General features: G+C 35.6%; 1 protein-coding gene across 1 annotated transcript in view; it reads left to right on the top strand.

The window, feature by feature from the left end:
- Positions 1-23,493, top strand: part of LOC122794923 (probable ATP-dependent RNA helicase DDX60) — a 2,818,219-nt gene extending 2,794,726 nt beyond the window's left edge. The window contains exon 38 of the mRNA XM_044063516.1: positions 20,639-23,493. Coding sequence (XP_043919451.1) covers positions 20,639-20,744 — 106 coding nt within the window. The 3' untranslated portion in view covers positions 20,745-23,493. The remainder of the gene's footprint in view (positions 1-20,638) is intronic.
- Positions 23,494-24,531: the final 1,038 nt, after the last annotated feature.

The raw sequence follows: 24,531 nt of genomic DNA on the forward strand, positions 1-24,531 counted from the left end.
CCCTAAAAGCAAACAAGGGGCCCCTGTTAAGCAAACAGGTCCTAGATTATCACAGAGGCCAGGAGGCCCAGCAGCAGAAACATTTACGCAGGAAAATGGAAAAGATTCTGCTACTGGAACCAGTCCACAGTGATCAGTTCCTCCTTCCATCCCTCATATCCTGGACTATCTAGCGGAGTTACTAAATTCTGACCTCTCCTTCTCTTCTATTAAAATACATGCTTCAGCCATTTCAGCTCATTTCAGTACAGACCTGCCTCTGTTCTCACATCCTTTGATTAAGCAGTTCCTCAAAGGGGCTTTGAATATCAGACCTCCCAGAAGGCCACCCACACCAGCCTGGGACCTGAATTATGTTTTGGAAAAACTAACCTTACCACTCTTCGGACCTGCTGCTTCAGCAGAACTAAAATACCTCTCCTGGAAGACTGCTTTTATGCTAGCTGTTACCTCAGCCAGAAGGGTTTCAGAACTTCAGGCACTGATGGCCATTGAGCCCTTCATCATTTTCCATGCAGACAGGGTCTCCCTGAGGATTAACCCCTCCTTTATGCCCAAGATGGTATCTGATGTGACTCTTAACCAGGCCATACATCTACCCACCTTCTTCCCTAACCCTCAAAACAAGGGGGAAATAATTCTGCTCTCACTAGATGTGCACAGACAGCTCAGATACTACCCAGACCATACTAAAGCCTTCAGGAAAAAAGACCAACTGCTGGTCAGCTTTGCCCCAGGGCAGAGGGGAACCCCATTTCCAAGCAAACCATCTCCAAATGGATATCACACTGCATCCATTTCTGCTACAGATTTCATGGGAAACCTCCCCTTAAGTCTGTTCACACCCATTCCACTAGGGCAGCCTCTTCTTCCACAGCATTCCTGAGAGGAGTCACCACCGCAGACATCTTGGAAGCTGCCACCTGGACTTCTGTCCACACCTTTACTAAGCATTGCTATCTTCCTCTTTTCTCTATAGCTAGGGCAGAGTTTGCCAATGCATTTCTGCAGGGCATGCTGACCCAGGCCTAGTTCTATTACTAATCCTGCCACCCTTATCCTCAGCTTTGGGAATCCTCCCACAGGTGATGACTGCAAGAGTGAAACATGAAGAACATAGTACAGTTGTGTACACTTATCATAAATTTAGATGTTCAAGTGTATTCACTGTTGCAGTCCTGGTTTCCCGCCTTCCTTCCCCCTTATATCCTCTTTTCTTAGGGAGACATAAGCTTCTTATGGTGGCTTTTTGCCACCAGGTCACTCTTACCATATATCCTGGGGCTCCTGACTGATTAAGGCAAGAAAAACTGATGTAATGGCGTTGGTTGCCTTGCTTTATAGCACTGATGACCTGACATCAGTCATCGAGTGACAGCAGCCGATGCAGAAAAACATTGACTCTGGTATTCGGGACGGCTGAGGGCTACTACAGCAGGGATAACCTACAGCTGATAACTGCAACAGTGAATACACACGAACATATACATTTATGGTAAGAGTACACTACTGTACTTTTATTAATTCCACAATATGTAATACAGAAGTCCCACTAATAATCTATATGACATGCTCAACAATTGTTTCAGTCTATCTACATATCCTAAATCTTTAATTGTATTTATCCTTTTGGAATGATATCACTGTACCCTCTCCAGCTAAATACATTCTTTGTGAGCCATTACAAAAGGCAGCATTATATTCTAAGACTTGGAATCATGATGTTTTGTACAGCTTATTTCTTTTTTGATAAGATCAAGTATTTCTAAAAGCATTTATGCACCATTAATAAGACAGTATGTTCATAGGACAGTCTGTTGTCTGTAACTGCAATTAAGTCCATATTACAGTTTATACAGATCATTGCAAATGATTGTAACAAGCATTAATGGGTATTGTTATTTCTTCCAAAGTTCATTGTGACACAGTTCTTTATATTAAGTTCAATAACATGAGAACTGCACCCTTTAACACATTATAGTCAGTGATTGAAGCCTTAAGTAATGGTAAGGCCTAAGTACCTTTGCTTGGATCCAGAAGGCTTACAGCAGGCTGGGTAGACTACAAGAGCCAGCCATAGATACCCAGGATTCTCTGAGCTAAGAACCTAAATCTATAGCAGTAGATATGTCAGTGAATTCAATTTCTGACATTTAGCAAATCCAGTAACAAATAAGCACACACTACTGTTTGAGCAAATAAATTATGCTAAATGGAATGCTAGTACAACATAAATAATCTAGCTGCAAGACAAAAACATGATACTAGGATAATATAAACAGTTATAAAATTCCTTATAGATAAATAGCATAATTAAATATACTGCTAGTAGCAGCTAAAGCATAGCAAGTCCATCTAGCAAAACTGAATAAGCAGTGCAGAATTGGTGGAAAAGTCATACCTGCAACTAAATATGGGTAAGTGAGTGTAAAAATCCAGGTCTTGCTTTGCAAGACAGTACAGGCAACAGAAGGTTTCACTGAAAAATAACTGAGCCACAGAAGTATAATTTAGGAGTCTAATCTACCAAAACTGCTGAATTCAGAAGGGCACTCAGCATATTGTAGACAGGTGCTGTAGCTTTTCACAGGATGACACAATTGACTTGAGTAATATCAACTGGAGACATGTCTAGAAATGCTCTAATCACATCTCATTTTAATGCCGGCAAGAAGATGAAACCACAGTCAGTTCAGTAGACCCATCACAGGTCTAATCATAGTCCAAGTTCAAATGGCATAGTGATAGATGACCAACAGTCATCACCAGAGCCAGATCTAGCACAAGGCTCCCTAGGTGGCTGCCTAGGTCTCAATCATACAGAAAGTTACTGTCACTCCCTTTTTTCTATGTCTGCTGCTCTTGCTGTATGGGCTACTGTCGCACAATGATGTTCATGGATGAAACAACAAGCCAGGTAGACAACAGTAAATAAATTATAAAGAAAAAATTATTTATCAAAGCCTCCAATCTGCTAGGATAACAGTGTAAAAAATACCTCCACATATGTATTTCCTGCTGCATTGTGTGTATCTGGTTGAGCTGTCATTTCTTGTATGCACTCAACCATCCACACTGTTTTTTAACCTCTTCTGTTCAATTGATGGGTTGTGAGTGAGAACTAGTGACAGCTGGCAAGTATATGCTGGTATTCTTTTCCTTTTATTGAACCTGGCTACTTAATAAAATAGAGATGTTCCATGTTTCTGTTATTTTGTTTTTGGTGTTGCAGTTCTGTTATGCACTTGTTGTTCTCCCCATCCTCCCCATGTGTCAAAGATGAAATTCTTTTAAAAAAAACAATTTTATTGATTTTGGTAAACAGACAATTAATTACATATCATGAAAAATAGAACCATTAACAATAACTGTCAACATAAAACCAAAAACCAAAGTCAACTAAATTATTTGCAAGTGAGTCTACTGTATAAGAATTACATAAGACTTAACTCATTACATCTGAGTGACGCCTCCAGGTGCATCAGCAGTTAACTCCCACTGACGCCTCTAGGCATCAAATATTGCTTGTTCGTGTTTGCATCAATAATTCCAAAAATATGCTATGTACAAGGTTTTAAAAGATTTCATCTTAAAACTTACACAATGCAAGGTCAATATTTGACCTCTGTTTAGTGCAGGTAAGCAGATATTAACTGTTGTTTTATGATATTAATTTATATAGATATAATTTTTTAAAACATTTTTCCAAATATCTCAACAATCAAGTAACACAGGCAGAACTCCTTAGCCTTATATGAAAGCTCTCACCTAGATGAATAAAATGCTGCTGACAGTATGTGTGTAACTTGAGTGGTTGCTAAGATATTGTAAGTTGTTTACAAAATATTACAAATGTAATAGTTACTGTGTTTACTGTGGCTTATAAAATTCGGTTTAAGACCTAGAACCTAAAGAGTACTACCACTATAAAAATAGTTTGTGCTGAAGAGTTTGACATTTATATTTATTTCATAACCTCTATGGCTCCAGAGATATGAATATTTATTTTAAATGTCAGGGCATAACTTGGTTCTGTCAAAAGGCTTAGGCTCCGCCCATTGGAAATTACAGTGCAAACTTCCTGAGCTCCATTGGAATGAATGACAGATGAAAATTTTCAAAAATTCAAAGACTGTTTGTCTGATAAGACTTTTAACTTATTCCACATATTAAATGATGAATTTGCTCTAATTGATCTAGATTTAATGGTCAACAATTCCAAGTTACAAATTGTAACTATGGTACTCTTGAATTCAGAGAAAGAGGGTGAAATTTCTGACTTCCAGTTTCTAGTTATAGCATTTCTAATAGCAATTAAAATAGACCACACCAAAGTATAGACATTTCTTTTCACACAGACAGGAACTGGTGTATTAAATAAGATCAGAGATTTAGATAAATCAAAATTATCTGAAAACAAAGCCTGCAGAAAGTTATTGATTTTATCCCAGTAAGGTCTGAGAACAATACAATCAAAAAAACATATGAGATCCATCAGCCTTTGTTTTTATTTTACATCTCCAACAAATAGTATCATTTTTATTGATTTTGCTGCTGATGAGAGGTGTTAAAAAAGATCTATGGATACATTTCCAAGAAAACAATCTCCATTTAAGCAAGGAGGTGGTCAGTTTAGAGGATTCTAAAGTTATCTTCTTATCAACATCATTGGGCAGATTATTATTTATTAATGAGAAATAATTCTATTAGCTCTCTAAATAGTTTTTTTGTTTCAGATCTGATTTGTTTGTATATTTGAGAGAGCCTCTTGTTATTAGTTAATATACACTGAATAAACAAGGTTAAAAAGTTGAATAATTTAGGGAGAGAAATTTTTATATTTGTTAACATTAAATCTGTTTTACTGAGAATAAACTGTCTATATGCTTATATTTCCAACCATAGGTCATTGGATAAGTCATATTTAGCCATTAAAAAATCTGCATAATTCACCTTATCATTTGCCTTCAGTTGAAACCAATAAATTACATTTTTTTTCTTGAATACCATCATCTTTACATGATTAGGTGTTGTCATGTTTCCTTGTGTAAAAGCAGTAGGGAAAATGATGAAACTCCAGGCTTTGTAGACTGGATGTTTATAGATAACATTTCTGAAATTCTTTAATATAAGTAACAAATAGTGAGAAGTGTATGTTTGGGAATTATAAGTAACAGTATAATCCTTTAGTAGCCAAATAAATGGATTATCCAATATTAACAATTTAAAAGAATTAGAGACTTCACAAAAATTAAAAGACAAAATCTCTAAGAATTCCTTCCATTTAGCAGTGTAATGTTTATCTATTAATAAAGAAATAGTTTTAATCACCGATGATATTGAATATAATTCCAAATCCAATAGTTCAATTTCTCCAATGGACCATTCCCTTAAATGATGCATTAAAGCCTCTTTAGGTTTATTCGGAAACCATAAAAACTTTAAAATCATTGAATTAAAATTTTTTATATACTTTTTAGAGGGCAGAAGTGAAAATAATTGTGTAATGTATAAAATCTTTGGTAGTATTATCATTTTAATAATAGATAATCTCTCATCAGAAGTGAAGGGAGCTTATTCCATTTATTTATTTGATTAAATATAACATCTAAACATTTATTATAGTTAATATTTAAAATATCTTCAATTTTTTAGTAAGTACAATTCCTAAATATGTAAGTTCATCTGATTGTGCTAAATATTTATTGAACCTCTGATCTAAACTATTGTTATTAGAACAGATAGGAAGTATTTTAGATTTACTATCATTAAAATATAAACCTGACTTTTTTGAAAATTTTTAAAACTGCAGCAATAAAAGTATCACTTCTATTTATAGTAAGAAGAATATCATTGGTGAATAATTGTATTTTGGGTTTAACTTTAAGACTGAAATTAAAACTCTCAATGTCAGAATTCCATCTTATTGGATTAGCCAGCGATTCCATTAAGAGTGTGAAACATAAAGGAGATAGAGGACAACCTTGTTTAGTACCCTTAAGTATTTGTATATTCCAAAAAGTCTAAGTACCTATTTGTATGTAGGCTTGAGATCCTTTATAAAGGTGAGAGATAAGTTGAATAAAACTATTAGAAATTTTTAATTCCTCTAAAATAAAGAGATAATCCCAATTAACCAAATCAAAACCTCAATTTATATCTAAACTAATTATAGTTAAGTTTTCTTTTAAGTTACTTGCAGAATCAATTATGGTTAAGATTCTTTTGACATTGTCATAAATGTTCCTATTTAAAATGAAACCTGTTTGGTCTTCATCCACCATGTCTGGGAGACATTTCTTTAAATATGTCAGCATAAATGGCCATAAACATCTTATAATAAACATTTAAAAGATAGATTAGTCTGTAAGAAGAACATTTGGTGGGGTCTTTATTTACTTTTAATATAGGAGAAATGAGAGTATATTTCCATGAAGGCACGGTTTTAGCTAGATGTTGGGAGATAGAAAAAACTTTATGCAATAAATGTAATTATTCTTTGGGCATTATTTTGTACATTTCAGGGATGATTCCATCATTACCAGGAGCTGTGTTTTGTTTTAACTTATTTATTTGAGATTGAATTAGAAAATGGAATGGGTTTATCTAATGATTTAACTTGTGGTTTTCAGAATTTATGTTTAGTATATTATTTGATAAATGCCCTCATTTTTTTCCTTAGAGTATAATATATTTGATTTTTTATTAATGCTGTTAAAATATTCTCTAAATTCTTTCAATATTTTGGGTAAATCAGTAACATTTTTCTTTTTTGAGAGGAATAGATTTTTTTGATATGATTAATTTTATTGAGTCTGTTGGTTTATTAGCTAAATTAGCTAAAAATTTAGGATTCATAGAATAATTTATAAACTTAAATTTCTCTAGATTTATCTTTGTCTTTTGGTTTAATATTTCCAAATACTTATTGTTTATTTTTTTAATTTCTTCTTGTTTTTTTTTTATTATTTCCTAAATGAGTTTGTAATTTTAAATTATAAGTTTTACTTGTAATTCACATAAATCTTTGTCCATTGTTTTTTATTATAATATCAGTTATTAATTCTACCATATAAAAATGTTTTTAGAGCATCCCAGACATATATCTCAGATATATATTTAGTATTATTAATATCAAGGAAGTTTTGAATTTCAGAAGTGAAGAATTCTTTAAAGTCTTTTAACATCATTATATAGGCTGGAATTCTTTTAAAATGTACACAGTAGTTTGTATTAGTTATTAATTCAAAAGATATAGCTTTGTGATCAAAAAGAGGACACAAGATTATTTTAGATTTATTTAAACTATTAATTAACTCATTTGACACAAAAACTATATCAGTAGTTCTGGAATAAATACCATGTCTATTGGAAAAATGTATAAAAAATAGTGAATTAGAATCAGAAAAAAATCATTTATATCTCTCGTAGAGTATGTATAGACAAAGTTTCTCAAATTTTGAGCTGAAGATAAAATGTTTCTTTTACCAGAGGTATTGGTGTCATTTACTGTAAAGATACAATTAAAATAATTTGCTAAAATGATATAGTCTTTAGATAATTGTACAATCTGATTTAAATGTTGTTTTGCAATATTAGTCCCAATTGCTGGAATCCAATAAATATTTATAAGAGTATGTAATTCCTTGTTAAATTCTAATGTGACAGAGCACTACATGCCTTTATCATCTTTGTAAACTTCAATAATTTTAGGTAAGGGTGAGGAATTACACCAAAGCACAGCAACTCCTCTTTTCTTTTGAGAATGGTGTGAAGAAGATAAAACAGTGTAGTATTTAGTGTTAAGTCTATCTACAGCTTCATTTAATATATCTGTTTCTTGTAAGAATACATGAGCTTTTTGTAATTTCAAGTATTTAAGCAAGTTACCCCTCTTACAGCTATTATTTAGACCATTAATATTAACAGCTATACACTACAAAAGAAACATTTGATTATATGAGAGATTTAAACTACATTTGACCATTAAGTTGTTTAGTTAAAGAAGACAAAACTTTGTTCCATCAGAAATTGTATGAATCTTAGTAAGTAATAAAATAGTTATAGTCCATATATTAATGAAATCTAACATTAAATGTACAGTAGACTCCAAAAAAAAATGTGTGTAATGGTAGATTAGAATCAGAATTCTATACCCACCCCACCCTTTCCTAGAGTTATAAACTCCTGATCTGAGCAGAATTGCTACTCAAATCTACCAATCAACCTAAAACAGCAGCTATTCAAGTCCCACCACTTAATATTAAAATCTCCATCATAGAGTGATAACATAAATAGTGTATTCCTCAAGAGTATAAAACATATTAGTGTAATCATAAAATAATCCACAAAATATTGCAACAAGCTTTCTATTATACGATTAAGAATTTACACTTCCTTTGTCAATTAGTTTAGCTATGTTGCCAATATATGTTATGATCCAACTTCTCTGCAAATGATTTTTAATTGAATAAGTTATATAACACAAAAACTTTAACAAGACACAACTGTAAGAATTCTAAAATACAATAAGATATATGTATTGTTGATCTGATTAAATTGTATGCAAACCTGTCTAAGGACTAAATATTTATCTAATAAAGCATGAACTATCACATAATACATAAGTAATAACACTAGAGCACAAAGGTAAAATCAGGCAAATACATGTCATTTCTTATCATCTCACTAAGCATCCTATAATATATGTTTTTCAACGTCTGTGCCACATTTTGAATGTATATCAAGATAATAAAAAATATAAGGATGAAAGCTTGTATCTAAGTATATCAGCAATAAAGAAATTAGAGTACAACGCTCAGATTATTAGTTATCTTGTAATTATAAAACTAAAATTACACTAAGAAGGGTTTCTTAGCCCAGTCACCATTCTATGTACTCATCTCAATGAACATCTATTAGCTAATATCAAAGAAAATTTAACAGGGTAAAAGAACTGCAAAATTCCACCCATACCTCACTCTGATTAGGATAATGTCTCACTTTATGTCAAAACATGTTTCGATGAATGCATGATGTAAAGTTTTAGAATGGTAAGCTTAGTGTCTTTCATGCAGTTTATGTTGAAGTGTAACATAGTTTTGTTTTTTGCTTTTATTAGAGCTGGAGTTGATTGCTGGATTGATGTTTTGTGTTATAGTCATTTTCCTGGGTGTTTTCTTTATGTAATATATGTTAGGTTTGGAGAGGTATTTAGTGTGTATTAAGGTAGCATTGTGGTTATGCCTGCTACATTTGAAATTCACAGTAGGAAAGGAGAATGAGCATGTTTCCCCACTGTAGTAAGATCCTGGGATTATTACACATAAACCTACAGGGATGTGAGAGACACAGTTCCCAGCCCCCCCCCCCCCCACACACACACACAGACCATAAAAAAAAAATCACTATACAATGCAGATATTTTTCTTTTTGATGAGTTCAGTGACTGCAAAAACAAAGTCTGTTCATACTTAAGATACATACGTATTTAATTATGTATTCATTCACTGAGGGTGAGACTGCCCATGCTGTACAATTAACTGTCTGTGAAAGTGAATTAGTTCCGGACAGATGTCTGGGTGCAAGAAAATGTACAAGGGAACAGTGAGTATCATTCGTTTACATGAGCTCTTGCTGAGTAAATGAATCCGTAAATCTGTGATTTGAAAGTCTTACTGTTGTACATTCTCTTTCCCATAATGGGGGCAGTATTTTTGTTGAGATGAGGCCGATGATTTTTCATTGCGGCAGCATTTTTTAACAAATAATTATTCCCAAGTCAAGGTGGTGAACTATGTGTTTAGCTAATCATTTCAAGTGGCTTATCTATCAGAAATGACTGCAGAGGATATTATTTATTTAGCATCTTGACTTTAAAATCTTTGAACTGCACATTTCCTCAGACTAGACTGAATTAATAGGAACAGTAGTAGTAGATATCCAGGACAAACTGTCAGTGAACATAACAGCAGTCTGATGAGAAGCGTAACAATAATAGAATATTGAGAAAAATACAAAAAAAGAAAGAAAAAAACATACTTAATGAAATATTGAAGTCTTTGTTATTAAGATCCAAGCCGTCACACATGAATCATTGCAACGTTCTAAGTCGTTATTTAGGTGACGGATTAAAGTTCAGTTGGCGCTTCCTGTTACTCATGGTAATTATATACACAAGGATTCCTAGGATGACAAGTGTAGCTCGTGACTGATGGCTTGCTGATATTTATTTATTTATTTATTTATTTATTTCCAGTTTGATAACCGGGGAAGTCCACTGGGCCCGAAAGCCCTTTTTCAGTGGAGGCCCGGGGAGAAAAGCTCCATGATAATACATTGCACACAAAAACACAGCAGAAAAGCTCTAAACTAATACATTACACACAAAAACACTCGCTGTTCTAATAGCATAATACTTTAACAATCTCCAAACAACAAAAAAAACCCCTGAAAAGCAGAGTTCTAGTGGGGAAAAAAAAGAGTTTTTTTGCAGAGTAAACCAAGGACAGCTCTTGCTGGCAACAATGATACGAAGCTTCTTCATCGTCAGTGTATATGATTATCTAATCCATATACTTTACTGCATATACATTACGAAATAAGAATGAAGGCAAAAAATGCAGCACTAATTGAAACATTTCACTATATGTACACACAAAAAGATTGAAATAAAGGAAAACTAACAACGAATACACAACTAACTCAAACATTTCCATTGCTATATTTAAAAACAATGAAACAACAGTTTTAAATAAAATAATAACAATATAAGTTCGTGTCCTCACAAACAGGATAAGGCACTTCCAATGCCCAGCTTTTCATTATAAGAACAAAACAGTAATGTAAGGTAAACATATCACTTCATTCGTGTGATATGTAAGACACAAAGAAACTGCATGCCATGAATACACCATTACCCCAAGCATTTCAGTGTTCACTAGTAAAATAAAATGAAATAAAATAAAAATATAAGTGAAATAAATAATAGAGTCACCACAATACATTTCATAAGTAAAAGAAGAATGAGCTGTATATGTCCAAATTTCCCTTCAGAGCCTGAAATAAAAAATATTAAGAGAAACAGGAGAAAATGCAAAAGATTTGTTTGTTCTTCAATTTCTTCTTTTGTCAGAAGTTTTCCAAGACCCATTTTCCACAGCTCTCTTAAGTGAAGCACTAGCCCATTCCATATTTTTTTTTAGTATTGATGTAATATTTTAGGACCATCATCTAGGAATGACTTCAGTCTAGCTGGAAACAAAAGATGGGTTTTTATTTGGTTCTTCTTTGGTTCCTTAATTAATGGGAGAGAAAATTTTCTTTTAGAAATAACAGCAGAAGAATAATCATTGTCAAAATGAATGGTACTGTCATTAAGTTTGATAGGTGATTTGGACCATGCAGCTTTAAGGCTAAAGTCTTTATCCTGAGTTGAGAGAAATCATTCTGTTACAGATGTGGCTGAAGTGTTTTTATTATTGGTATGTGAGGCAAGGGATCTGTGTGCCCTTTCAATACCATATGAAAGAGCCTCAGGAAGATCTAATACTTTGGGCAACCAAGTAGTTAAAAAAATAACCATGCTGTTACCTTCAATGTTATCAGGCAGTCTGAAAATTCTTATATTATTTCTGTGTGATTTGTTCCCTAAATCATCTATGTTATGTTGGAGTAGGGTATTTTGCTTTAGCAGAAAGACACTGTTCATAGGTTCATAGGTAGGTACTAGGCTATCGGCCCTGGGGCCTATACAAGCCCAGCCAAAAAGGTACCCTGGCTTTTGCCACCCAAGAAAATTATTTTCCTGTGACACTGTCGAGCAGAGCCACAGAGGTGATCCCTGGGGTGAATTTCCTATTTCCCATCCAATCATCAAGATTTTTCTTGAAGAGTGCTAATGAGGAGCTTCGTTTGATATAGATAGGTAGTTTATTCCAGAGCATGGGAAGTCTCTGGTTGTTTTCTTGTTCTTGTATTCTTCCATCCGTATCATTTAGAGCCTGTTCAACTGTTGGAGATCTTCGTGTAATAAGTCCATCGGTTTTGAACCTTTTTCTTTAAAGATGTCCAATTTCATATTTATTCTATCTTATGTGACAATTCTTGAATGTTTATTAGAAGAGATTTTAATTCCTTTTTAACTGCAGATTCTTGAGAATTAGACTTAGCGAAGCTCATCTTTTCAGCCAGAATGATGAGAAAAAAAATATCAGAAAACTATTTGACAGGAAAAGATCAAAATCTGTGTAAAAATTTTGGATACGATCCTATAAGATACTTATGTGTATCATATAAAGTATAAAAAAACAAAAACAAACTGGATCGATCAAATTTAAAAAATCCTATCATAAATCACTTAAGTGGCAGACCTTAGAAAAACTGTTTTTAACTGGAGCACATCTTGACCATGCCCCCAAAGATGAAATTCTTGAGTGACTACTGAGAACAGAATCTGCTCATGAAATCCTTCCAATGTGTCAGAGGAGGTAGAGGAAGTGGATGGTGGATTTGCACAGTTAATTGAAAAGTCTGAAGTTGATAGACCCTAATTGTATTAAAACTAATGAAGAAAGTTCATTTTGAGCAAATGAGCATTAGAATAGTACTTTTTCCCATTATCTTTGAAAATTAAAGTTAAGGAAATAGCTTGAAATTAACTGCAACAGAAGAGGCTGGCTGTATTGATTAATGTAGCATACTAAAGTGGGAGGAGATATATCTGTCAGCTGCCTGGTATTTTACCGAAAATATTGAATTTGTGTCTCTGATAAAAGGTTCCCACAAAATTCAGTATGGAGCCTTTAAATTAGAATTGTACTGCTTCATTTTATTTATATATTTACTTGCCCATAGAGTTGTAATTCAGATTCGTATTGCCTATATATGCAAGTGATTTATAGTTGCATGGTGCATTACGTAGTTGCTCCAAGAAATTCATGTTAGAACAAAGTGACACATGCCTGTCACCATAGCAGTGGGTGACTGAAGGGCTGCAACTGAAATATAAATGATTTTAGCAAGGCATTTCACATATGCCCACACAAAAGGTGAACATGCAGGTTTAATTAAGTTTAGAATGTGTTCTGTGCAGCTGTCCAGGGTTAAGAATTGCATAAGTGACACAAAACAAAATTCAGCGGTAAATAGGAACTATAATGAAGAAATGTGTTACAAGTGATGCATCACCATTTTCAGTTATGGTGCCATTCATCTTAAATTTGTACAGAATTGATTTTTCAGACAATTTACAGATGACATAACCTTGCAGTAATGTTGATAAATCATACTAGGGTACACATGATGAGAAAGGGATTTACATAGTTAGAGGAGCCATCACTTGTATAACAGCTGAAAATCAGTGCAAAGAATTACAGTAGAGTGTACTGTGAAAACAAAAGCCCAAATGAAATCCATGTGGTGAAGTATGAGAAACCAACAGCAGCAATATGATGTTATCTTCTCTGAAGCAGATATTCATTGCTAGGCAGAAAGAAAGGCAAATTGACTTAAGCCTGTATAGACAGAGACATTAAAAGAAGGAAATTTAAATTTATTCTTCCTCTACAGCTGATGGTTATTCACATCTGGATTACAGTGTATAGTTCTGGGGCCTGCCTATTTGCAAAGATATTGGCAGACTGGAAGCTGTTCGTAGGAAGGTAAAGAACAATTGTGTAAGCTGAACTTAGCATAACAGTAGATGTTCAAATGTTCACTGCTGTAGTAGCCTTAACTACATGGGTTATATCCTGCCAAAGATATAACAGCTGGCCAGCTTTCAAAACTTCAGCACGCCATCCACACTCCCAAACTGTCAAGCACCTTGAGGTGAGCTGAGTAACAGACATGTTTGGGTGTAGAACCCTTCAGAGCTTTCCTGCCAGCAGAGGGAGGAAGACTGAGCCCTGAAAGGACAATTGATCCAATGATCTGAAAGATTTAGTTCTGTGAGGATAGTACCTGAGTTGTCTGTGGACATCCCAGGTATGGAGTATTCTTTTGCCCTCATTTTTAAGTTCAGGAAAGAAAATGGGGAGATGGATAGTTTGACTTAAAGTAAACTTGGATACCACTTTAGGCATAAAAGAAGGATTAGTTCTCAAAGAAACCCTGTCCTTGTGGAAAATGAGGCAGGCTTGACTCACCATAAGATCTTCCAACTCAGTTACCCTTCTTGCAGAGGTCAGAACAATCAATAAAACTGTTTTTCATATTAAGAACCTCAAGTCAGCCAGATTAGCTGGTTCAGATGGAGCGAGTGTTAGCTTCTCTAACACAAAATTAAAATTCCAAGGAGGGACCAACAATTTACTTGCAGGCCTTTTATGCAAAACCCCTTTCAAGAACATTTTGACATGCAGCTGCCCTGAAAGAGGGGGATCCATGGGCAGACTTGCTGAAATGGCCAATAAATGAACCTCAATAGAGGAATAAGAAAAGCCATAGGCTAGGAACTCACATAAATATTGTAAAGAACAGAGAACAACTTGCCCTGAATAGATGCTGGTTATGTTATTGGCACCAACTAGAAAACCTTATCCATTTAGCTAATATATGTTTTTTATTTTAGTAGGCTTTCTTGCCTCTATTTGTACCTGCTGTACATTCTCAGAAAACAGATGCCTAAAAGGAAGCAAGACCTTTTCCTTCAGGCAGTCAGTTGAAGATGATTGATGTCAGGTATATCAAACACCCCTATTCTTAGGTGAGTAGATCAATTCTGTGAGGAAGCTTATGGTAATTGCCCCTGATCAATTCCAAAAGAAGGTAGAACAGTGGTTGCCTGGGCCAAAAGGGATTCACCACAATGATCTTGGGGGATTCCTTCTGAATCTTTAGAAGTTTCCTGAATATTAGTGGAAAGGGTAGAAAGGTATACAGGATCATTCCTGTCCAAAGAAAAGAAAAGGCGTCTGTCTTCCAGGCTTTCTTGCATGGAGTCCTGGAACAGAATTTTGCCAGTTGATTGGTCAGAGATGAGGCAAAGAGGTGTACTTGTGAGACTCCCCACATATGGATCAAATCTTAGATGACCCTTGGATCTAGTTTCCATTCATGAGGATCTGACCTGGTCCTGCTCAGTTTGTCTGCTACACAATTGTGTTCTGATGGAATGTAGGATGCCTCTGCAAGAAGATTGTACAGTGTATCTAATATCCCAAGCTAACATGGCTAGTCTGTAAAGGGGATACAACCTGGTCCCCCACCTGCTTGTTGATGTACTTCATCACTGTAGTATTGTCTATAACCACTTGAAGAGGTCCCAAGGACCAAAGATGGTTCAGAGAATTGAGTGCCTTGATCAGAGCTAGCATCTTCTTGATATTTATGTACTTGCATTTGTCTTTGGTGTCTCACACACCCTGCACTTTTATCTCTCCTGAAACTGGACCCCAAGCAAGGTCTGAAGCATCTGTAGTGACTGACACCTTTGGAGTAGAGAAGGAGAAGGGGGACCTTGATTTAAGGATATCTGTTTACACCACCAAGTGATTTCTCTTCTGACAAACCCCAGTACTGGGATCTGAAATGATAAAGGGTGCTGATGCTGAGATCAAAGAGATTACAGATATTACAGTATCTTTCTCATTCAGAGTCTTGCCAAGGTATCATGAGAATCATAGCTGCAGTGAGATCTAAATCCTGACGTATTCCCTTGCAGTGACTGAAATGTGAGTGGAAAAACTTGGAAATAGATTCAAATAAAGATCTATTTTTTTCTTGTGGAAGAAAAGCTCTTTGAACTGAGGTGTCTAGTTGACATCCCAGGAACACAATCCTGTGTGAGGGAGTCAAGTAAGACTTTTGAATGTTCTCTTGGAATCCCAGCTTATGCTAGAGATCTCTAATCCAAGAGAGAGAGAGATATCTGACATTTTGAAAAAGACTGTAAAGATAAGTAAGCAATCTGAATATGGAAAATGTGGATACCCTGTAGCCTGCAATGAGCTATAACTGGAGCTAGACACTTTATGAAAACTTAGTGCAGTGGATAGTCCAAAGGGTAAAGGAGAGAACTGATAATGTGATCCAGACATACAGAACATTAGAACAGGAATATGATGATAAGCATCTTTTAAGTCTAGTGTTATCAGGAAACATGAAAGAAGAAGAGGCAACAGGTTGTGAGGTGGCATCATTCTGAATTTGTAAACTATCACAAATAGGTTTAGGAAAGAAAGATTCAGTACTGGTCTCCAGACATTTCTTTTCACTGGAACTAGAAATATCCTTGAATAAACACCTTTTCAATGTGAGAAGGAAGAACTGGTTCTATCACTTCTTGGGACAGCATGTGATAAAGAACAGGAGGAAACAAAACAATATGGATCTGCAGGATGAGGAATGAACCCCTGGAATGGAGGAATTTCCTCCCACTGCCATCTGTGACCCTAATGAATGATTTCCAGAACCCATTTGTCTGAAACAATCAGTTGTCAAAGAAAAAAATGGAGATTCAGACTTTCTGGAAGAGAAGGAGGGCCAGGAGGGGGGGGGGTGGGTCTCAAGGTCTCTTGAATAGTCATTCAGACTTGTTGGATTGTCCTTGGTTTTGGGAATTATGAGACTGCATTTTGGAACCTCCTTGCCACTTCTTAAATATCTGTTTACCTGAATTCTGCTGAAACTGTTTATTCCGTTTTTTGTTGGATGAGGAGGAAGAAAATCCATTGGAGAACTTGGAAATGAAGAGCTGAAAATCTTAGAGATTTCCTGGATCAGCTTGTCCCTTTCATCACACTTTTTGATCACCTCTGCAGCAGAGGATCCAAAAACTAGATCTCAATCCAAGGGAGCATTAAAAATCCAATTTTTAACATCATCTGGAAGATTCTGAGAATGCAGCCAAGCAAACCTTCTTAAAACCGTACCAGTGGCCATTAGCCCTGGAAAAAGTATCAACAAAGTTATACATACACTGCAAGCAATGCATAGGGATCGGTGCAGTAAAAGAAACTGAATTATTTAAAGCAGATTTTTGTTCACAAGAAGAAACTGCAGATAAAATATTCCTCATACTTTCATAATGTGTTAGAATATATTTTAAATATGAGCCTAATAATTTATGATTCTGAAATTCAGAGTTGCAAAAGTATACACTTTTTTCCCATACCTATCAATAATTTTTCCATCCTTATTAGAAGAAGTGGGATTGGAATTAACTAAGCATTTAGTAGCAGAGGAGTCAACAAAGGCTTTAGCTGCTGGATCAGTTTTGGGAATAGTATAAAAAGATTTACAAGACTGAGGAAATTTATGCATGCTATCCGCTATTTTAGGGACAGCTGGCTAACTATCAGGAAAATTGCAGGCAGTAAGACACACACCCTAAAGTAGACAGGACAGGAGGAAAGGGTGTAGGTTCAGAAATATCCTTCTGTAACAGATGATAGTATATTTTGAGGGACTAAATGAACTCAGTGTTCTCCCACTGAAAACACTGGGACATTCTAGCACTAGTCTCAGAGAAAGAGAAAGTCCCCACAGGGAGAATCAGAAAGAGAGCTTTCCTCTCAGCCTGAATCAGAAATCTGAGGACAAAACCCTGAATTTGTCCCTGCATCTTTCTGATCAGATTCAGAATCTTGAATCTCTTCAGGAAGGTGGCATCCCTCTTTCTTTTACTGTAAAATATTCTACAAGATGGATCATTAGCCTGGATCAAACTGTGAGCCAGTCACAGTAAGCTACTGCTATCCAAAGAAATTTGATGTGGAGTAGATATATGCTTAGTTTTCTGTTTCTTTTTGAAAGGAAAAATGGGGCCAACCTTGTTACTAGTTGCAGCCTCTGCTTCCCCAGGGATGGGTACAGCATTCTGAAAGAACAGAAAACCTTCCCTGGACCTCCCAGGACCAACAGAGTGGTTCTCCTTGCCCACTGAGGAGACCCCAGCAGACACAGAGGACATGGCTGATCCCCAGTCCATAATGGTTGTAGGTGTTACACCAGAGGGATCCAGAGTAGAAGATGAGTGGTCTGAGGTACAACAAATGGCAACAGCAGTCACCCACCTAAAACTGAGGCAAATTACTAGCCTGTTGTGGTGGCAAAGGCTGTTTGCTTAACTACTTTTTTTGTGGCTGAAAGAAGTACTGACCATTGCAGTCACAATTTGTTTCATGGTCAAGCTGAAAATGGTGTCTCTATTCTGGGGAAAACTACCAGTCCACAGTAGTTACTGTTTTGACAGAAAAACCACAATAAAAAACACTTTCAAACAGTATGGCAGCCCTACAACCTTAAAATAAACATAATTTCTCCACAGAAAAAAAGTTGATCGGTTAGACAACATTACTTTTAAACTGACAGAAACAATGAATGTTCTGTTTAAAAGTGCATTACGGTCTCGAGACAATCTGTTAAAACACAACAATCTTAACTTTAAAATAACTTTCTTGAAGAAGAACGTAATAAAACATTAGTAAAAAATAAGAAAATGGAATTTTTTTTCCCCAAAGGGAACTTATCTGTCCAGCTAAGGAAAAGCTGACTGCCGATGTGCAAAAGCCTCAAAGGAGCACACTCTTCAGCAGCAGTAAAGCTCTGAAGGGCTTTGCACCCAAACTTGTCTTGTCAGCTCCCCTCAATCTGCTTGAAAGTTTGGGCATGTGGATGGTGACATGATACTTTGGAAGCTGCCCTGCTGTTATATCCTTGGCAGGATATAACCCATACAGCTAAGGCTGCTGCAGCAATGATCAATATGAAGAACATTATAAATGGTTTAGAGTCAACATCAGAAGATGTATGAGAAATGACTTTAACTTAATTTGTAGTCATAGAGAATAAAGGGAGAGGAGATAGTACAGAAGCAACTTCAAATAAAAGGTCCAAAATGACAACATATGTTGGAAGAAACGTTACATAAAAATAAGTGAGCACAATGTAAAGGAAAAAAGCAGGTGGCTGGCATGAGGTGACATATTTTTTACAGGAAGATTTTTAGATGCACATAACTGCTTTGCAAAATATGTTACTGAATCAGAAAATGAAATTTAAAACTTCATCAGAGAGTAAAGTAATTGCAGTGGGCTATAATACTGTAATCTCTCAGTTAACTGGAACTCAAGCAACCAGAAATAAAAATCGAAGAAATACAGTACAATTTTCATGTGTTGCCCTTTCTGTTTCCCCCCTGCAGAAACATACCTTACATTTTTAGAGTTTGAGAGTTTTAAAAAGGAAGATGGGAATAAATTTCCTCTCTCTAAACCTAAGAAAAAAATCAAACCAAACAAGTAGTATAGGATATAGTATTAGTCATGCCTATTTGTAATAGTAACTCTCAAGCAACAAGAAACTACAGTTATCTGGCATCTACCAATCACCATGGGTACCAGTTAGTGGATGTTAACCGAGAGTTTACTGTAAGAAGTAATCGTACCTCTCAATTGTCCAGAGTTTTGCAGAATGTCCAAATTTGTGTCTCATATTTTTGATCTGTTCTTCATAAAAATAGGTTTTTTTTGCAAATAACTGATCATTAAAGTCACTAAATAATGATATACATTTGAATTCCAGACTTCATATTCTTCAGAAAATGCATGCTAAAACAAATCCTGTTATTCTAGCAATTTTCTAAGTTAAAAAGAGCTATATTTAAAATCCGTCCCTGTTTTTGGGCCCTTGTCCCCCCCCCCCATAATTTTAGACTTTTTCCAGATTTCTTGTAATAAGAGGTTGAGAGGTATGGAAGTAATACATTAGCTGATGGAGAACTGCAGCATACCAGTCAGTCCATTAGATTGTTAGGGTAATGTGCAGACTTGGTGGACCTTCCAGTCCTTACCAGTCAGAAAATTCCATATCTCTGTATCTAAACAAGAAGAGTAGAAATACATATGGTACCTGGTGAGGCTGTGAGACATTAAGAGTTTATACAAAGGATGTAAGCAATGACATAATCTGCTGAAGGTGTATCTTTTGCTGCGCATATTTTATAGTTTTCTACAAACCTTCTCCATAAAAATGCCAGATTATTTTTTACAGTAACTAAACATGATTGTTCTCATCTAGTATAAATGATATAACTAAGTTTTGCCATTCATTAAACTAACAAATAATAGTAACCTGAATATTTCTTATATGATTATGCTTATAAATCTTGAAAAAAAATATAAGTTTTGCAATTAGAACATATCAGAAGTATGTTATTTAATGGAAAATGTGCACACATTTTGATTTTCAGGCAAGTGAGAAAACTACTGTTTATTCTACAGGGTCACTGCAAGGAGGATTTTGACCCAAATGTGTAATCCTGGGCTTGATTAAGTTAACAAGAGAGGTACAAAAGGCAAATGCCATTGCATGGGGATAGTGGCAAGGGTTTGCCTGATTAAAATAATATAAAAAAAACTTTCATGATTACTACTTTCTTTAGTGTAAAGTATATTTAAACATTTGATGTTTGTGGAACTGTGTGGGAGCCATCTTCCTTCATATCAGTTGTAGTGTCTAACTGGTCTATGTTCATTTTAAGACAGGAAAACACTGGCAGTTTCATCAAAATACAGTTCATTGGACATTATTACATAAAATAATAACATTATCACCAAAATCCATGGGACTAAAGGTTTTGCAGTTCAAAAGTTGTATCATAATTAATGATGGCATTCTTTTTTTTCATTGCTAGTACATCACTGATGGAACTGTGTGAAGATGAAAATGACAATGTTGTGCTCGCATTCAAGCAACTAGATGAAAGCTACAAAGAAAAATATGAGAAGATCCAGAATTAGAAACTTCAAGGCTAACAAACCTAAAATAAGTGAAACTGGAAGACAAAATCTCACGCTTTAAGAGCTGTTGATCATATTGCAGACTATGTACTTACTACACTCTGGAGTCATGCACTTGTACGCACACGTTACATGAAATATCAGTAGCTGTAACTTGCTTATGCTGCATGATGAATTAATGCCTTCTAGTCTTTACTGAAACATTTATTTCTTGTCATCATCAGGTTACAGAATGTAATTCACATTTGCTGTTTATATGAGAGAATATATAATGATTTGTATCACGTAAACAAATATTGTAATATTGTCATGCTTCATACCTTTTCTATTCTAAGAACAGTCTGGCTTCTCGTACTTTGATTTTCTTTTTTCTTCCTCCGTTTCTAAGAATAGGTTAGCATCCTATGTTTTAACATTATCACTGCAAGCTAATATCCAGTACTATAGTATTTTTTTTTTCTTTTTCCTTTCCTTTCACAGCCATTGCTCATGCCATTGTGTCCTCTCTCACTTAAATACCAGGAGCTCTCCTGTAACTACATCTCTGGGAACCTGCTGTTTGAAAAAGCTGTACTTGTGAGCAGTAACCAAGTTTATTGTTACTCTGCAATGTAAACAAGTCTAACATGAAGAGCCTAGCTGAATGTTAACATAACCTACTCTAATAATGAGTCCCTGCTCTGTGTTGGAAAGGGGCTGTGGCACCCCCCAGCTGATTAGTCCGTACACTGTAAGGACCAATTACCTAAGTGGCCACATTGTCCATTCACTTGACCATTAGATTACACTGTTTAAACCAATTACTGCTTGCTCCTAGCTCCTTGTTCTCTGCATTCAACATGTAAAACACCAACTTTTTATGGGCTGTTCTGACATGTTAGTGACTGAGTACCAGTAGTTTCAGTCATTCTAAGGAGTAATTGTATTCATTGTTCAAGTGCAGGAACTGCTCTAAACAGACTGCTTTCTGTAAAAAAAGGGCATTTTCCCTATAAATGCTTGTGGACAGGGAATATAGGGCATACCCTACTGATCTGTACATCTAAGAACTCTACAAGGGTGGAGGAATATTTATTGTCCACGAGCGTTTATAGGAAAAGTATCAGAAGAAACAATGTTCTACACAATAATAGCATGCATCCCAATCATACCAAACTAAATGTGCTTCGGGGGCAAATTTTCCGTATCATGCGTCTACATAATGAGGATGCACAGTTAGAGAAGGCACTCATTCTACTCAAGGAAGAATTCATAAACAGAGGATACAGGAAAGAAGTCATTGAAACACAAATAATTTAAGCCTGGAATGAGAGGGAAGCCAGATGTAGACCATATGTTAGTATTAATCATAGTTCTACCTCTGCACAGACTTCTGAACAAATTGTTGATCAGAGTCGGACCCCTATGAATGTTGGCAATAAACTCAGGATGCCTTTGACCTATGCTAGCAACATCAGCATGGTATGTGATACTATTAGTGCCAACTGGGATATTCTTCTAAATATACCTGAACTACAAGGAGTGATTGGTAACAAACCTGATTTTACTTTTAGGAACAACAAATCTCTCAAAAATCAACTTTGCTATAGACCATTGAATCCTCCTAGCTATGTTCAGTCCAACAGAAAGGGTACCTACACCTGCAGAAGGTGTATGGCCTGTGTATGCATACATACTGGGGGTCATTTCCTTCACCCCTAACTATGTTTTAATATTGACAGTAGTTTCTATGCGGATTGTCAGACCAAGAATCTGGTATACTTCTGTTTCTGCATCATCTGTTTTTTCTACTATGTAGGCAAGACAAACAGGGCTTTCAAGGATAGGGTCCTTGAACATTTCAGAGACATCAGAAATGTGAAAGTATCCAGTGCGTTAGCTATGCATGTTAATGAGACAAGCCCTAGTCATAAGTTCAAGTTTTTTGCCTTAGAGTTAGTGCATGCTAATATTCGAGGTGGAGATTTATTAAACAAGACTGAATCCATAGAACAGAAATGGATTATTCAGCTACAAGCTGACAAACCCCGGGTCTGAACAGCAAGGTATCATTAAAACCTTTCCTTAAAGCAAGAGCTTTGAAACATCATTAGCCCTTGCTGTTAGTATGATAACATTGATTTTCTATCATGACTATGTTTATATCTCTCAAGTATGCATTTGGTAGCATATGCATGTCACACAGTTTACACACTACTCTATCCTTATTTTTGCTAACCATACATTTAGTATCAGGCATTTTTATTAGTACTATATAATAGCCACAACAGTTTAACTACTTCTGTCTTGAGACTTCCAATAGCTTGACTACTCTGTTTTTTCATTATTGGTCATGCTAACATAGTAAGGAATCAGCAGGCAGGATTTCTTCAGACATTTTCTAGACATTTTATTATTATTTGCTGCTTTAATGAATGCTGCTAGTTTATTGTATAATAATTAGTTTTTATGCATGCATATGCATTTGTGTTTTTAAGGCTGCAATAGCTTGATAGTGTTTAATGTTGTGGATGTGAGCTGCTTTCAATTGCCAGCACTAAGCAAGTCTATTTTGCACTACAGTATGTAAGTTAAACATGCTGACCTTTCCCTTTCTTTTTAGACTTGTACTTTATTGGCTGTTGTAACATTTAAACAGTCATCTGTTACACTGTGTTTAACATGATCTGATGAAGCAGAATTTATTATCCGTGAAAGTGCTTACCTGTTTGTACTTTTTAGAATAAAAGAATCAACAAAACAAAGTGAAGAGTGCATCTGCTGTGTTTGGAACCTCTGTGGTTGTTTTTGCTGCTACTATTTTTTTCCTTTGGGGTTCCTTTATCAGAAACAAGGTCTGTGCTATATCCTAATCCCTGTACTCTGTTTACCAGGGCTTTATTTTTGTAACTATATGCACCTGTACAGCGTACTGGCACCTCAGCCACAACAACCGGTCATGGCATCATCTACATATTTTGCTTCTGCATCTGTGTGACTGGACGCAAAGGGCGTTCTTACAGAAGAGCACCCTTAAAAAAAAACATATATTTTTTAATCAAAAGACAATTAATCTCCCAACCAGTGGGCCCCTCCCAGCCAGCAGTTTTATATACATAAAACTGCTGGCTGGGAGGGGGCCCGCTGGTTGGGAGATTCATTTTCTTTTATTTTAAAAAAAAATTATGTTTTTTTTTAAGGGTGCGCTTCACTAAGAATGCCCTTTGTGACCAGTCACACAGATGCAGAAGTTGGAAACAGGTTGCAAACATGTGTTGCATCTGTTCGACCAATTGTTTACATCTTTGTCTTTCAAAGATGTTTGAACTGTGGACCACGAATAGACAAGTGACAGGTAGGTGTGTGTCTGTGTGTGAGAAGTAGGTAGGTAGGGGTGTGAGTGCGTGTATATAAGAAGTAGGTAGGTAGGGGGTGTGTGTGAAAGAGGGAGGTCAGGGTGTGTGTGTGTGTGTGTGTGTGTGTGTGTGTGTGTGTGTGTGTGTGTGTGTGTGTGTGCACGTTTGCACGCAAGAGTGAGGTAGAGTGTGTGCGTATGTGTGTGTAAGAGGGAGGTGGGAGGATCATACCTCTCAGTTGTCCTTATTTTCACAGAATGTCTAGATCTTTGCCTCCTATATTTGGTCTGTTTCTCATAAAATTGTGTTTTACTGGCAAATCATTGAGGACTGACATCAGAATATAATGGGAGGCATTTGCGCTTTAGACTTCCTATCCTTCAGAAAATTCATACTAATGTAAAACTTGTTGTTCTATCAACTTTCTTAGTTTATAAGAGCAGTATTTAAAA

This window comes from Protopterus annectens, chromosome 2.part1 (assembly GCF_019279795.1).
Source record: "Protopterus annectens isolate FY-2018-M chromosome 2.part1, PAN1.0, whole genome shotgun sequence".
Taxonomy (NCBI): domain Eukaryota; kingdom Metazoa; phylum Chordata; order Ceratodontiformes; family Protopteridae; genus Protopterus; species Protopterus annectens.